Source organism: Panthera onca, chromosome E1 (assembly GCF_046562875.1).
Source record: "Panthera onca isolate mPanOnc1 chromosome E1, mPanOnc1 haplotype 2, whole genome shotgun sequence".
Classification (NCBI taxonomy): domain Eukaryota; kingdom Metazoa; phylum Chordata; class Mammalia; order Carnivora; family Felidae; genus Panthera; species Panthera onca.
In genome coordinates, this window is record NC_138352.1 from 27,034,053 (window position 1) to 27,047,445 (window position 13,393).

The 13,393-nt window shown below is 56.5% G+C and overlaps 1 protein-coding gene and 1 long non-coding RNA gene across 2 annotated transcripts; one reads left to right on the forward strand and one right to left on the reverse strand.

Annotated features, from left to right (window-relative positions):
• Positions 1-1,558: 1,558 nt before the first annotated feature.
• On the reverse strand, positions 1,559-13,388 carry LOC132688248 (uncharacterized). The gene is made up of 3 exons (XR_009614457.3): positions 12,423-13,388; positions 8,863-8,954; positions 1,559-2,003 (listed from the first exon to the last, which is right to left on the reverse strand). It is a non-coding gene; the product is annotated as an uncharacterized LOC132688248 (long non-coding RNA).
• Positions 9,429-12,424, forward strand: LOC132688243 (serine protease 33-like). The gene is made up of 5 exons (XM_060647149.3): positions 9,429-9,538; positions 10,342-10,492; positions 10,574-10,833; positions 11,367-11,533; positions 12,150-12,424. The coding sequence occupies exons 1-5, from the start codon at positions 9,505-9,507 to the stop codon at positions 12,369-12,371; spliced, it is 834 nt and encodes a 277-aa protein (XP_060503132.1). The 5' UTR covers positions 9,429-9,504; the 3' UTR covers positions 12,372-12,424.
• Positions 13,389-13,393: the final 5 nt, after the last annotated feature.

Below are 13,393 nucleotides of genomic sequence, written 5' to 3' on the forward strand. Positions count from 1 at the left end.
TAAAACTTAAAAAAAAAAAAAAAAAAAAAGGAAGGAAGAAATGGAGAGCAGATACCGAGTGGGGGGCTCGCAGGTAAACGGGGAAAAGCCAGATCTACCGGTCACGAGGGCAGGGGGGAGGTGCCCTAGTGCCCAAGACCAAGATAGGCATCTTCTAGAGGATGCTGAGGGCTGGCAGCCCGGGTGGGGGCCTAGGTTCCCCGACTTGGGGTCCACAGTCTCCCTGGCACAGCCACCCTCCTCATCTCTCCCAGCCTTTGGGACCCCCCTGCTCTGTCCCAGTGGTGACAGGTCACGAGGTCTCACACGGCCCGTCGCCTACTGTCTCGCAGGTGACAAGCAGGGCTGGGCGTGAGGCAGGTGCCGGCTGGCAGTCTGGCCGGCCCCTCCAATCTCCACCCAGCATTGCCAAGCCCCACGGGCCACACAGGGTCACAGAAACACAGACGTGCTCATACCCACACAGGGAGGGTCTCACAAAGTACAGGGACCCTGCCACGTACACACTCGCACGCACAAGAGCACAGGGACACGCTCCTACACGTTCACACGCACAGAGGCTCACATAGGCTCACGCGTACACACGAGAACAATACACACACGGGGACATGTACCCATGGAGATGCAAGCTACTGGGACGCACATTCGGAAACACATGGGGGCTTGCACACGCATGCAAAGATACACACATACACACACACACACACACACACCCCTTCCTTCTTCTGGTGCTTGTACTTTGTCTGTTTTTGCCTCAGCACACGGTGGCCAGGACAGGCTGCCTCCACTCCAAAGGTCATGAGGCAAATAGGAAGGAGCAATTTCTGCCTGGAAGTGTCAGTGCCTAAGTCAGAGAGGCTTGTAAACTCCCAGACTCGGGGAACAGGGAGGGGACGTGGGGGAGCCGCTGCCGGGGGCCCAGCAAGCCGGACATGGGATGTGACCACGCTGGACCTCAGTGTGGCCGGGGGGATTTGAATGCCAGTACTCCCTGCCCACCCTCCCCCACCCCCCGCAGGAGAAGGGACTGCCCCCAGGCCAGCCTGCGAGTTGATTGCAGTTTGGGTGGAAGGGAGAGCCAGGAGCCTGCCAGGAAGTTGCTGTCCTTGACTTCCAAAAGCCTGGATGGCTGGGTGGGCTGACCTCATGGCTAGACGGCTCCAGCTTGAGGTCATTTGTGGTTTCTCGGCACCCCTCTTCTCCCCTGCTTCCCTCACTCGGCCCACCCCGGCTGACCGGGGGACCTGGGCGGGGATGCGGGGGGTGGGGGGAGATGGCATCACATCTGTCACAGACTCTGGAGCTCCGCCCTTGGTGCTGCAATCCATCATGGTCCCCGGAGAACCCACTAGCTGGGCGAACACACTGCACCGATCTTACCCATCCCAGAACATTCCTGAGGCCTGCCCGCGATTACCCTGGCTGTGGGCTGGAGAACTGCATCTGCTCTGTCCTCGCAAAGACTGGCCCAGGATGAATGTCATCGGGGACATCAACCTCATGGCACCCCGCCTCTCCTGACTCCCCCCCCCCCCGCCCCAGGTCTGCCCTTCTCTGGAATGTTGTATCTTGGGGCTTGGCCCGGCCCCTGTCCCCTCCTCGCTCTGTTCCTCCCTGAGCTTTGCACGGACCGCTTTCAACGCTGCTCCAGCCCGGCCCTCTCCCCGAGCTCCAGGTCCCGACAGCCAGTGCTCCCCAGACATCTCCCTGTGGACCCCCCACAAGCCCTCCAATTCCTGTGACTAATACCACGCTCACAGCGCCCCACCCTGAGGCCCCTCATCTCAGCAAACGGCACCTCCATCCAGGGCAGGCACCTGGGAGTCACCCCCCGCCCCCACCTACGCCTCCAATCTACAACCTCCAACAGGCCCAAATGCGGACATCCAGTCACTGACTCAATGGTGTGGAGCACCTACCGTGTGCCAGACGCTGTTCCTGGTTCTGGGGATTCGGCCGTGAGACAGACAGAAGTCTCTGCCCTTGAGGAATTCAGATTTTGGCTGAAAGAGAGCAGCAGAACAAATCAACTCAATTACACTGGTCTTAGAAGGTGATAAGCACCATGCGGAAAAATAAAGCAGGGGGCAGCAGTAGGAAGTAATGCGGGGGTGGGGGGCAGGGAGGGGGGTGTTATTGTAAACAGGATGGTCAGGGAAGGCCGGACAGAGACGGTGACGTTGCAGCAAGGATTTGAAGGAGGAGAGGAAGGAATCCCCTGTGGAGATTTGATGGAAGAGCAGTCCAGGCAGAGGGAACAGCAGGTGCAAAGGCCCTGAGGCAGGAGTGTCCCTGGAGCTGGAGCAGAGTGAGTAGGGGAGCCCGAGTTGGAGAAGCGCCATCCTCCCGGCTCACGGCCTAGTCCCGGCCACCATCATTTCCTGTTGCATTGTCCCCTGGGCTCCCTCTCCTGCTCCTGGACCCTAGTCTCTGCACAGCAGCCAGAGAGAGGTTTTGGGAAACACAGATCAGATCGTGTCCCTGCAGTAGCTTCCTGCTTCCATAGGTCAAGTCCCTCACCTGGCCCCGCACGCCCCACTCGTGAAGAATGGAAGGGAGGTATAGGGATCAGGTTCCCTGAGGCCAGAGGTTGTGTATTTTCATTTGCTAAATCTGGCAATCCTTTCTGGATTCACATCTGCCCCCTCACTGGCCTCCCAGACCCCCCGACCCCCGACCCCCAAGGCCCATGGTCTCTTCCCCACATGGTGGCCGGAAACTCTGTTAAAACCCAAGTCACTTCACATCCTTCCTTGGCTCAAAACCCTCCACTGCCGCGAGGCCCTGGTGAGCTCTCCAAACCCATCTCCCGCCCCCAGTGCCGGGCTGCTGAGGGTGGCCCTCCGAAAAACAATCAAATATAAAAACCCAAAAGCCCCGAGTTTAGCATTTACCAATTTCTGTGGTGTAAATGCTCCCTCTGTGGCTGAGTTCAAGCTACCGATGTGACATCACCGAAGGCAAAGTTGGGCACAGCTGTCTTTGTGAGTCCGTGCAAGTCAGTGCGAGCGGGCTCCAGCCTGCCTCTCTGTTCCTTCAGCAAACGCCACCTCCGGACCTTTGCACTGACTGGGCTTCTTCTGGAAGTGCTCAACCCCAGGTCCTCGCGTGGCTCACCCCTTCACTTCTCTTGGGATTTTGCTCAAACTTTCCTCCTCTAAGAGGTCTTCCCTGGGCACCCACCTACAATAACCCCCATCACTCTCCAGCCCTTTGCACTGTTTTATTTCTTCTTCCTAGCACTTATCCCTGCCTCACACTGTTGGGAACATCCGTTTACTGGTCTCGGTGTTCATGCCTTCTACCCCCACCCCCCACCGAGGCCACGCCCCTGCAGGAGCCAGCCAGAAGCCGACCTGGATTCTAGCCCCGCCCACTACCACCTTGCTGTGCAATTTAGAGAGGTCCCGTCCAGCTCTGAGCCTCTTGGCTTCGTCCCCTGTGGGGGAGCTGTTACCTTCCACCTCTGCAGCTATTGTGGGGGGCCATGCAGCTGAACAGATGGGAAAGCACTTTGCAATATCTACCACCCCAAAAATGTGGCACCAGGAACCCCATCCACCCCACCATTTCTCAGAGGGGAGACATTTCATAGCTATGAGGAAGAAACACTCTAGAACTGTCAGAAGTCCTAATTATTGGCCATATAACAACATACATACAAACAACTCCCAGTTGTTTGTTTTTTTTACATGTTACGTTGTAATCCTACATGTTATGATGTAAAAACTCACACTTTTTTTGTTTCCCGCCCCCCCCCCACGCCGCTTTCAATTCATTTAATTTCAACACTGTCAAAAAGAGCCAACAAATATCAGATTACATTTTGTTGGACTGATCCTGTAACAACATTTAAAAAAATTTTTTAATGTATTTTAATTAAAAAAATTTTTTTTTCTTTTGTTAAGTTTATTTTTGAGAGAGACAAAGAGAGAGAGTTTGTGTGTATGTGTGTGTGTATGAGCAGGGGAGGGGCAGAAAGAAAAGGAGACACAGAATCCCAAGCAGGCTCCAGGCTCTGAGCTGACAGCACAGAGCCCGACGTGGGGCTCGAACCCACGGACCGTGAGATCATGACCTGAGCCGAAGTCGGAGGCCCAACCAACTGAGCCACCCAAGCATCCCTAAAGATTTTATTTTTAAGTAATCTCTACACCCAATGGCTTGGACTCAAAACCCCAAGATCAAAAGTTGCACGTTCCACCAACAGAGCTAGCCAGATGCCCCCGCAGCAGCATTTTTTTAGACAATGTTGTTTTATTTTATTTTTTGAAAGTTTGCTTCTTTAGAGAGAGAGCAAGTGAGCAGGGGAGGGGCAGAGAGAGAGAGAGAGAGAGAGAGAGAGAGAGAAATCCCAAGCAGGCTCCATACTGTCGGTGCAGAGCCTCATGCAGGGCTCAAACCCATAAATGGTGAGATCATAACCTGAGCCAAAGTCAAGAGTCAGACAGTCAACCGACTGAACCACCCAGGCACCCCTATGACAGCATGTTTTGAAATCACGAATTTTCATCAAGTAGAGGAAGTCACTTAAACAATGCAATCTCCACTTGGATTCTTCTCAAGCACCACATGGAGACACTTACATGGATTTGTCATCTGGGACACTTAAAAAAAAAAAAATCATCCTTCTGTTGTCCCTTTTCCCAGCCTGGGTGACTTTGGTCCATTTAAAAGTGACATCTGGTGGGGGAGGGCGCCTGGAGGGCTCAGTCGGTTAAACGTCCGATTTCAGCTCAGGTCATGATCTCGCATTTCATGAGTTCAAGCCCTGCATAGGGCTCTGTGCTGACAGCTCGGAGCCTGGAGCCTGCTTCGGATTCCGTGTCTCGCTCTCTCTCTGCCCCTTCACCTCTCGAACTCTGTCTCTCTCTCAAAAATAAATAAACAATAAGAAAGTTTGTTTTTTTTTAAGTGATATCTGGGAATGCAAACTGGTGCAGCCACTCTGGAAAATAGTATGGAGGTTCCTCAAAACATTAAAAATAGAAGTACCCTACGACCCAGCAATTGCACTACTAGGTATTTATCCAAAGGATACAAAAATGCTAATGTGAAGGGTCACATGCACCCCAAAGTTTATAGCAGCACTATCTACAATAGCCAAAGCATGGAAAGAGCCCAAATGTCCATTGACTGATGAATGGATAAGGAAGATGTGGTATATACATACGATGGAGTATTACTCGGTGATGAAAAAGAATGAAATCTTGCCATTTGCAACTACGTGGATGGAACCAGAGGGTATCACGCTAAGCGAAATCAGTCAGAGAAAGACAGATATCCTGACTTCACTCATATGTGGAATTGAAGACACCAAACAAATGAACACGAGGGAAGGGAAGCAAAAATAAGATAAAAACAGAGAGGGAGGCAAACCATAGGAGACTCTTAAATACAGAGAACAAACTGAGGGTTGCTGGTGGGGTGTTGGGTGGGGGGAAGGGCTAAAGGGGTGAGGGGGATTAAGGAGGGCACTTGCTGGGATGAGCACTGAGTATTATATGTAAGCGATGAGTCACTAAATTCTATCCCTGAAAACAAAAACCACTGAATTCTATTCCTATGTGAATTAAATAAACAAATATAAATAAATAAATAAATAACACCATACTAGGGGTGCCTGGGGGGCTCAGTCAGTTGAGCGTCCAACTCTTGATTTCAGCTCAGGTCATAATCTCACGGTTCGTGGGATAGAGCCCCGCGTCGGGCTCTGCACCGACAGCACTGAGCCTCCTTGACGTTCTCTCTCTCTGGCTCTGCCCCTCCTCTGCTGGTGCGTGCATGCGCTCTCTCTCTCCCTCTCTCTCAAAATAAACTTTAAAAAATAAGAAATCATCCTAGATTCTCTTAGTCCGCAGCAGCCTCTCTCGCCAGAGAGCGTCCCCACCATCTCCTGGGGAGATCACCTCTCTCCCTTCCCTTCACCACGCATCTCCCTCCTGGGCTGGAACTCCGGGGAGGCAGGGAAGGCTCATGAGGAGCAACCGGCACCTGCACCCCCTCCCACAAGCCAGTCAGGCCACGGGCATGCCACCCCTGACCCACCCATGACCCCCGACCCACCCATGACCCTGACCCACCCTTGATCCCCGACCCACCCATGACCCTGACCCACCCATGACCCCCGACCCACCCATGACCCCTGACCCACCCCTGACCCCCGACCCACCCCTGACCCACCCATGACCCCCGACCCACCCATGACCCCCGACCCACCCATGACCCTGACCCACCCATGACCCACAGGCCAGGGATTACACGTCAAGAGCCAACAAGGCTTTCTTTGACTGACGTAATGTCATCTGAACATTCACCCAACAGGACAGGATTTTCCAGCTGTGGAAGTTGAGGCAACCGTGGATCGAAACACCTACCGCGGGGGCCGGCATTCTGCCGGCGTGAGGCAGTCCGGCCCATCGACAGGTGTCCGCGCGGATTGGTCGAGCATGTTTTGAGCCACTGGGCATCTGATTGCATCAGTGGGTGCCCATGCCACAAGAGTTAGTCCGTGTTCTAAATACCACCCCATCCACAACAACTGCCTGAGGCAAAGCTTGATGCGTTACTCCCTTATTTCCATGCCCGCACGGTCATGTTCTCCTGAAGCAAAGAAATACTCCTGGCAGCCGTGTCTTTCAACGGAGGAAAACAAAAGCTAGATGTGGAGATGCGCTTAAGATCAACAGAAGCAGCCCTGGAATTGAAGAATTGGCTAATGCAACGCTCATTCTAACTGCCCTGTCTCTTGCTGTCCTATCCTGGGCAGCCCGGACAGAAAAACGCTCAAGTTCCCAGACTCCCTTGCAGCGAGACATGCCCTGTCAAGTAGTTCTGGCTGATGGGTTGTGTCCGAAAGGCCTCCTCCAATCAGTGGTTTGTATGGGATGTCACATGCTACACAAAGTCTCGCCGGAACGAAGCGGAATCAGCCACCTTGTGGTTATGAGGACAAAAGCCACATGTTAAGAAGGTGGAGCAGGAAGATAGAATGAGCCTGGGTCCCTGATGGCATAGCCGAGCCGCCCTGTCAGTTCTGGACTGTATGTTTGAGACAAATGACCTCCATGTATGTAAGCCCCAAATGAGTTTTCTGTTACGTGTGGCCTACGTGTCATGTGCCCGACATGTGAACATGCTTCATGTAACTTGCCTGGCTTCGGCCAACGTGTTTATTTCCTCCGGATTAAAGATGAACGGTTTTCTGTTTAAGTAGGCTTCATGCCCATTTGTGGAGCCCAACGCAGGGCTTGAACTCACGACCCCGAGATCAAGTCCTGAGCTGAGATCAAGAGTAGGACGCTCACCGACTGAGCCATCCGGGCACCCCTAAAGACGAATGTGTTTTTAAACATTTTTTAAATGTTTATTTACCTTTGAGACAGAGAGGCACCACCCAGGCACCCCAAAGATGAATGGTTTTTAAAGACTTACAGTGTTTTGGGGCGTCAGGGTGGCTCAGTCGGTTAAGCATCTGACTTCAGCTCGGGTCACGATCTCGCGGTTTGTGAGTTCGAGCCCCGCATCGGGCTCTGTGCTGACAGCTCAGAGCCTGGAGCCTGCTTCACATTCTGCGTCTCCCTCTCTCCCTGCCCCATCCCTGCTCACGCTCTGTCTCTCTGTCTCTCTCTCTCTCTTAAAAATAAATAAACATAAAAAAAAAAAAAAAAGACGTACAGTGTTTTCCAGAATTTGGCCAGCGATTCCATTTGTCTACCAGCGATGTGGACTCCAATCACATCCCCATCCTCACAGTGGAGACCCTTGCTACCATTTACCGAGCCCCACTAGACAGGTGTGCCTGGAAAGCTGAGGCTCAGAAAACTTAAGCACCCAGCCCAGGTTCACACAGCTAGTAAGGGGCAGGGTCTGGATTAGAACCCAAGACTGTGTGACCCATTTCTCCACAGCTCCCTCTGCTGGCTAACTCCGGAAGCAGCCACTCCACGCACTTCCTCCCTTGAACATCAGGGGTTAAGAGGGCATGCCCCAGTCGCGGAGGTTGATTTGGAGGGGCCAGGAAGCCCCCCCCCCCCCAGCCCTTCCCATGACTCAACAGGAGAACGAGATAGTCCAGGCATTGCCCCTCTCTTACTAATGCAAACACTGAGATCCTGAGTAAGGCAATGACTTGCCCGGGGTCACACTGAAAAGCGGAGACAGGCTGGAGACGGAAACTGAGGGCCCTTTGTTCTATGTCGGGCTCTGCCCCAGACCCGATTATTCTGTCATGCTGCTGGAGGTTGGGGTCCCCGAGTCTTCTTCTCCCCCCTTCCTGAATCTACACCTCCCCCCTGCAGCTGGAACCTTAAGGCTCCAGCCCTACCCCCTCCAGTATCCCCCAAAGACTCCCACCCATTCACTCGCTCATGCAGTCATTCCACAAGCAATTAGTAAGTGGCTCCAATGTGCCCTCTCTCCACGGGCACTCACAGAGTTCTCAGCGTGGTCTGGGAGTCCGGGTCAGACCGCAGCCTTTTCGGGGTAGGGCTGTGACTGGGGGGCTGAGAGGTCCAGAGAAAGCCCCTGGACCAACATGGGGCAGGGGGACAGAAGAAAGGCAGGCTGAAGGAGGGGACATTGATCTGGATCTTGAAGTTCAGTAAGGAGCTTTCAGGCAGCAAAGGCGGAAGGGATATTCCAGGCTTGAAGAATAGAGCATGTGCAAAGGCACTGGGGTACACTGAATTGTAACTTAAAGAATGGTTATGTGAATTCCACCTCAGCGAAAACAAATACATACGATTTGTAAGAAGGCGGTGTGCATGCAGGCATCCAGCACCGTGAGGCTGGGGGGCCGGGGGGGCAGGGGGACAGCCGCAGGAGGGGCCAGAGGGGCGTGACACGCCACAAAGGGCCTACCTTTGCATTGCCTGGGGGATTCAGCTGTGGTCTGGCCTGTGCTGCATCTGGCGGGGAGCCCACAAGCATTCTTGGCGTGAAGAGCCGAGCGCCTGAGCCAGGAAGAAAGACCAAGAGCTGTGAGAGGGAAGGATGTGGTGATCTGGAGTTGCACAGACTCTGGTTTGAATCCAACTCTGCTTCCAACACTGATCTCGGCAAATCACTTCACCTCTCCGAGCCTCGACTTCCCCATCTGTAACAGGGACTGGCAGGTGGCAGGACGGCTCTCGTGGAGTTGCTGTGGGGAACCCTCGGCATGGGCGTCCCAGAGCTCGCTGGGGCATCAACAGAGGGGGGGTTGGGATTATCAGTGCTGCTGTGGGTTCGGGCCAGCTGCCCTCTCCACCTGTCACCTGAGACTGGAGGCAGGGCGGGATGTGAGTCCCTGCTGCGGTCACCAGGATGGGCCTAGGTCTGTCGCCAGGACGCCTGCCCCCTGCCAGTCCTGCCATGGCCGCTTCCTCTTTCCCAGGCCAGTTCCCCCTGGCCTGGTGACGTGGGCCTTGTGTGGGTGGTGGGGAGGGGACGCCGGAGACGTTAAATGTCCTGGGCTGGCGGGGAGGAGACCAGACCCGGTGGGGACGAGACCCGGGGCCCGCTATGCAAATGTTGCCGGTGCTGCTGCTCCTGTCTGGTAAGAGGCTGCGGGAAGGGGGCTGGGGATAGAGGGTGAAGGAGGTGGCCTCCGCAGGGTGGGGGGGACACCCATCCCTGGAGGGCTGAGAGTCCAGGTTCTCTTAAAACTGACGACCCAGACTTGGGTTCGAGTAACAGGAACTCGGGTGCAGGACAGACACGGTGACAGGCAGTGGGGGGTGTGTAGCCTCCAGGGAGGAGCTCCGTGTGGATGGGGCCTGACCTGTGAAGATCCTGAGGGTCAAACCACACGGACAGGGTGAAGGCACCTAAATGAGGCCCAGCTGCCTTAGCAATGAGTGAGCTCCCCATCTTGAGAGAAAAGCAAGCAGAGCTGGATACCCACCTACACTGAGCTTCTGGGCAGGAAGGTGAGGCAATCTTCCCCACGGGGAAGATGGGGAGGGGCTGGGGACAGGCAGGCAAAGAAGACTTCACAAAAGTGGGCTTTGAAGGCTGAATAGGAGTTCTCTCGGTGGGCAGGGGCGGAGATGATGTGCTCAGTCTCTGACCTACATTCCTCCCTCTAAAAGTCACAAGACCCCTCGGGGTGGAACTAGGAAACTGAGACCCTGAGAGGTTAGGTAGCTTTCTCCGGCTCACACAGGATCGCATCACAGGCAGCCTGGCCTCGGGCGGGAGGGGGCGAGAGGTCGGATCTGGGGCTGCAGAGGTTAGCAGGGGCCTGGATGGAAAGGCGGCGGGCCAGATAGGAAAGAAATGAACGCAAGACCACCCCCGCCCCCCCCCCCACCGGGTGTGGGGGTCCCGGAGCGGAGCTGTGAGGCCTCATTTCCTGAGGTGCGGGAATCAGGCCGACGGAGGCCAACAGCAGGAAGGGCCCGGCCGCGTGGCCTTGGCAGGCAAGCATCTTCCTGGATGCCCGCTACCGCTGCGAGGGGGCCCTCATCTCCCAAGAGTGGGTGCTCGCAGGAGCCAGCTGCTTGGGCAGGTGGGTGCAGGGCCCGGGAGGGTGGTGGAGAGGGGCTCCAGAGGGGAGGCCCCCAGGCTCACTACCTCCTGATCTCTACAGCGGGCCTCGGTCCCAGTTCAGAGTGACCCTGGGCCCAGACCGCCTGGTGCTGGACAGTTGCAAGAGCATTTCCCGTGTGGAGGAGCTGCTCCTGTCCCCGGGAGGGAGTGAGGGCTCTGCGTCCGGTGGCCTGGCCCTGGCTCGACTGGCAAGGCCACCACCTCTCAGCAGCGCCGTGCAGCCGGTCCCTCTGGCCACCCGGCCCCAACCTTTCCTCCCACGGCTGCTCTGCTGGGCCCAAGGGTTTGAGGCTGGTATCGGTAGGATGGGAGAGGTGCCTGGGATGGTTGAGGGCAGCAGGGGGCGCTGGACTGGGCGAGGCAGACAGCCAAGGTGGAGATTGGGGCACCTGCGGGGGCAGTAATCCCCACAGTCTCCGAGCCCGGAGAACAGCCTGGCTCTGGCCAGCCAACGGTCAGCACCAGAGATGCCAGCATGCAGGGGAGAGGGTGAGCAGGGACGCCCCACTATGCCTGAGTCAGCTCCCAGCCCCAAAGGCTGGCCCTGGGCACGCTCCTGGCCTCCTCCCCAGGCTTAAAGCTTCCCTGGGAGCACCGTGAGAATGCAGGGGAGGATGGGGCCATAGCAGAGGGAGGTGGAGGTGAGGAGCGTCAGGGAGGACTGGAAGCTCACGACTGGGTTCAGGGCAGGGAGGCTTGGGGCAGGGAGGGAAACTCTGCGGTGTGCCAACCGGCAGGGCAGGGCTGGTGCAAACCTGCCGGATATCAGTCCTGGCTGAGGGTCCGCCCATCGCAGCCCTCCCCTGCCCGCCCCCCCCCCCCGCCCCCAGCAGATCCCTACATCCCACCCCGAGAGCTGCACAGTGTCCCGCTGAGACCACTGCATATCCACACCTGCAAAGATGCCTTTCGCCTCCACCCTGACTGTCCTGACCCGGAGGCCAGCCTGCCTGAGGGCTCCCGGTGCACCAAGCCCCCCACCGGCCCCTCTGAACTGGTGGTAAGGATTCGAGCTGGGCCCAAGCAGGCCCCGAGACATGTCCTCCCCTACAGCCCCTCCTAATGCCTCTAGACTCGGTAGAGCCAGGCTGGTCATCCTCCCAGGGTCTCCTATTCCATCACACCCAGGCAAGCAGCTAATGTGCACCCCTGATTAGGGGCTTCCCACCCCCTGGGGAGACTTCCCGTTTAGGTCCTGCTTGAATGTGGGGCAGCCTTTGACATAGTCAGGTTTTGAACCTCTGGAAAGCCCCTGGTTATCTGACAAAACACAAGCGTTTTGTTAAAAACCGACTTTTGTGTAATACTGAGCCTCAAAAGCCACAAGGAGGAAAGGGTCAGGCAAGAGTGGTAGAATTTGTGGGAGAAAGCATTTTAACTGGCAAGGGGGTGTGAGCGATGGGGGGAGGGGGGATGACCGAGTCCACCCGAGCTCTGAGCTCTGTGTGTTGCACTGGGGCCCCTAACCATCTGGCCTCCCCAGCGTCAGCATCTCCTGTCAGAGGTGGGAACCCTGGCTGCCCCCCACCCCCCCAATCAGGTATCTCTGCTCGCCTCTCAGGGAGTGGTCAGTGGGTCCCTGCTGGCTTTGACCCCTCCTTCCCTCTCCCACACAGGTGTCTGATGGGAGCCCCCTGGTCTGCTTCCAAGCTAACAGCTGGCTGCTACAGGGGGTGATCACCTGGGGTCCCTGCTGGGGGCCTGGCCTCCCAGAAGTCTACAGGCCTGTGCCTCCCTTCATTTCCTGGATCAGAGATAAGGTCTCTAATGCCACTTTTCCCACCCTGGCCAAGAAGCGTCCTTGGGCCCGGCCTGGGACCAGACAGAGGAGGCACTGAGGATCTTTAGCCTGTGAAGTCCTGGGTTTGAACCCTGATCCAGCTACTTACCTGCCGCTGTGACTGTTCCCAGCAAACTCCCCTCTCTGGATCTGCTTCCTCTTTGAGTAATTGAGATGTACTCACAATTATTCCTTCATCCAACAATGTTACCAGTGCTTCCTATGTGCCAGGCAACCAGAACCAGGGATCAGTGGGGCCCATGGTCTCAGGCAACAGGCGGGCTTGTCTAGAGGAGGGGAGGCAAGCAATAGCCCGAGTCATGACAGTAATAAATGTGCAAATACAAACCACGGTGGGTGCTAAGGAGGATCGGATTGCTGTGTTAACAGAAACCATGACCTACGCAGGACGGCCAGGGAGTCAGTTATTTGAACAGGAACCAGGCAGAGCCATGGGTTCTGGCTCACTCTTCCCCCTACACCCAGATGACTGGGATGCCAGGTGCTGCCCCTCCGTGCCCCTCAGTTTCCCCCCTTCACATTGAGGAGGCGTGGCTTGGACTAAAGTTTTCTGGAGGTCCCTCCCAAGTTTGTTTACACAACTTCTTGGGGGGCGAGGACCTCAAAAGCCCCAAAGGGGCATCCCCTTGACCTGACGCTGGGCGCTGCTGGGCCCCAGCTGGAGACTCTCCAGAACCCGGGCGGCCCCGAGCCTCGTCTGACTCGTGGCCTTCGAGCGTTGCCTGCGACACGCGACACGCGGTGGTCGCGCACCAGGGTCCCTTCCCTCCTCCGCACGCCCTGGCCGCCATCCTCCAGGTAGCGCCACAGCGACATCTAGTGGCGGAGAGCATCTGCACCACTTGGCTCCTGGCCCGCCTGAGTCAGGGCGGGCCTCTGCGCTTCGGGGCGGGCAGCGCCGAGGCCGAGTGGATACACACTCCCTGCGGGTGTAACCGGATCGGACGGCGGGGTTGGATTCTACACAACGGGCCCACGCTCCCGCCCAGCCTGCGTGGACGGTCCCGGCTCCCCCGGAGAGGGGTGGGACTGCCGAGCCCCTCCCCCCAAAGCCCCGCC

Coding starts and splice junctions, on each gene's coding strand:
- LOC132688243 (XM_060647149.3), top strand. CDS start 9,505: ATGCAAATGTTGCCGGTGCTGCTGCTCCTGTCTG. Junction 9,539..10,341: donor GGTGCTGCTGCTCCTGTCTG/GTAAGAGGCTGC, acceptor TCATTTCCTGAG/GTGCGGGAATCAGGCCGACG. Junction 10,834..11,366: donor AGGGTTTGAGGCTGGTATCG/GTAGGATGGGAG, acceptor CGCCCCCAGCAG/ATCCCTACATCCCACCCCGA.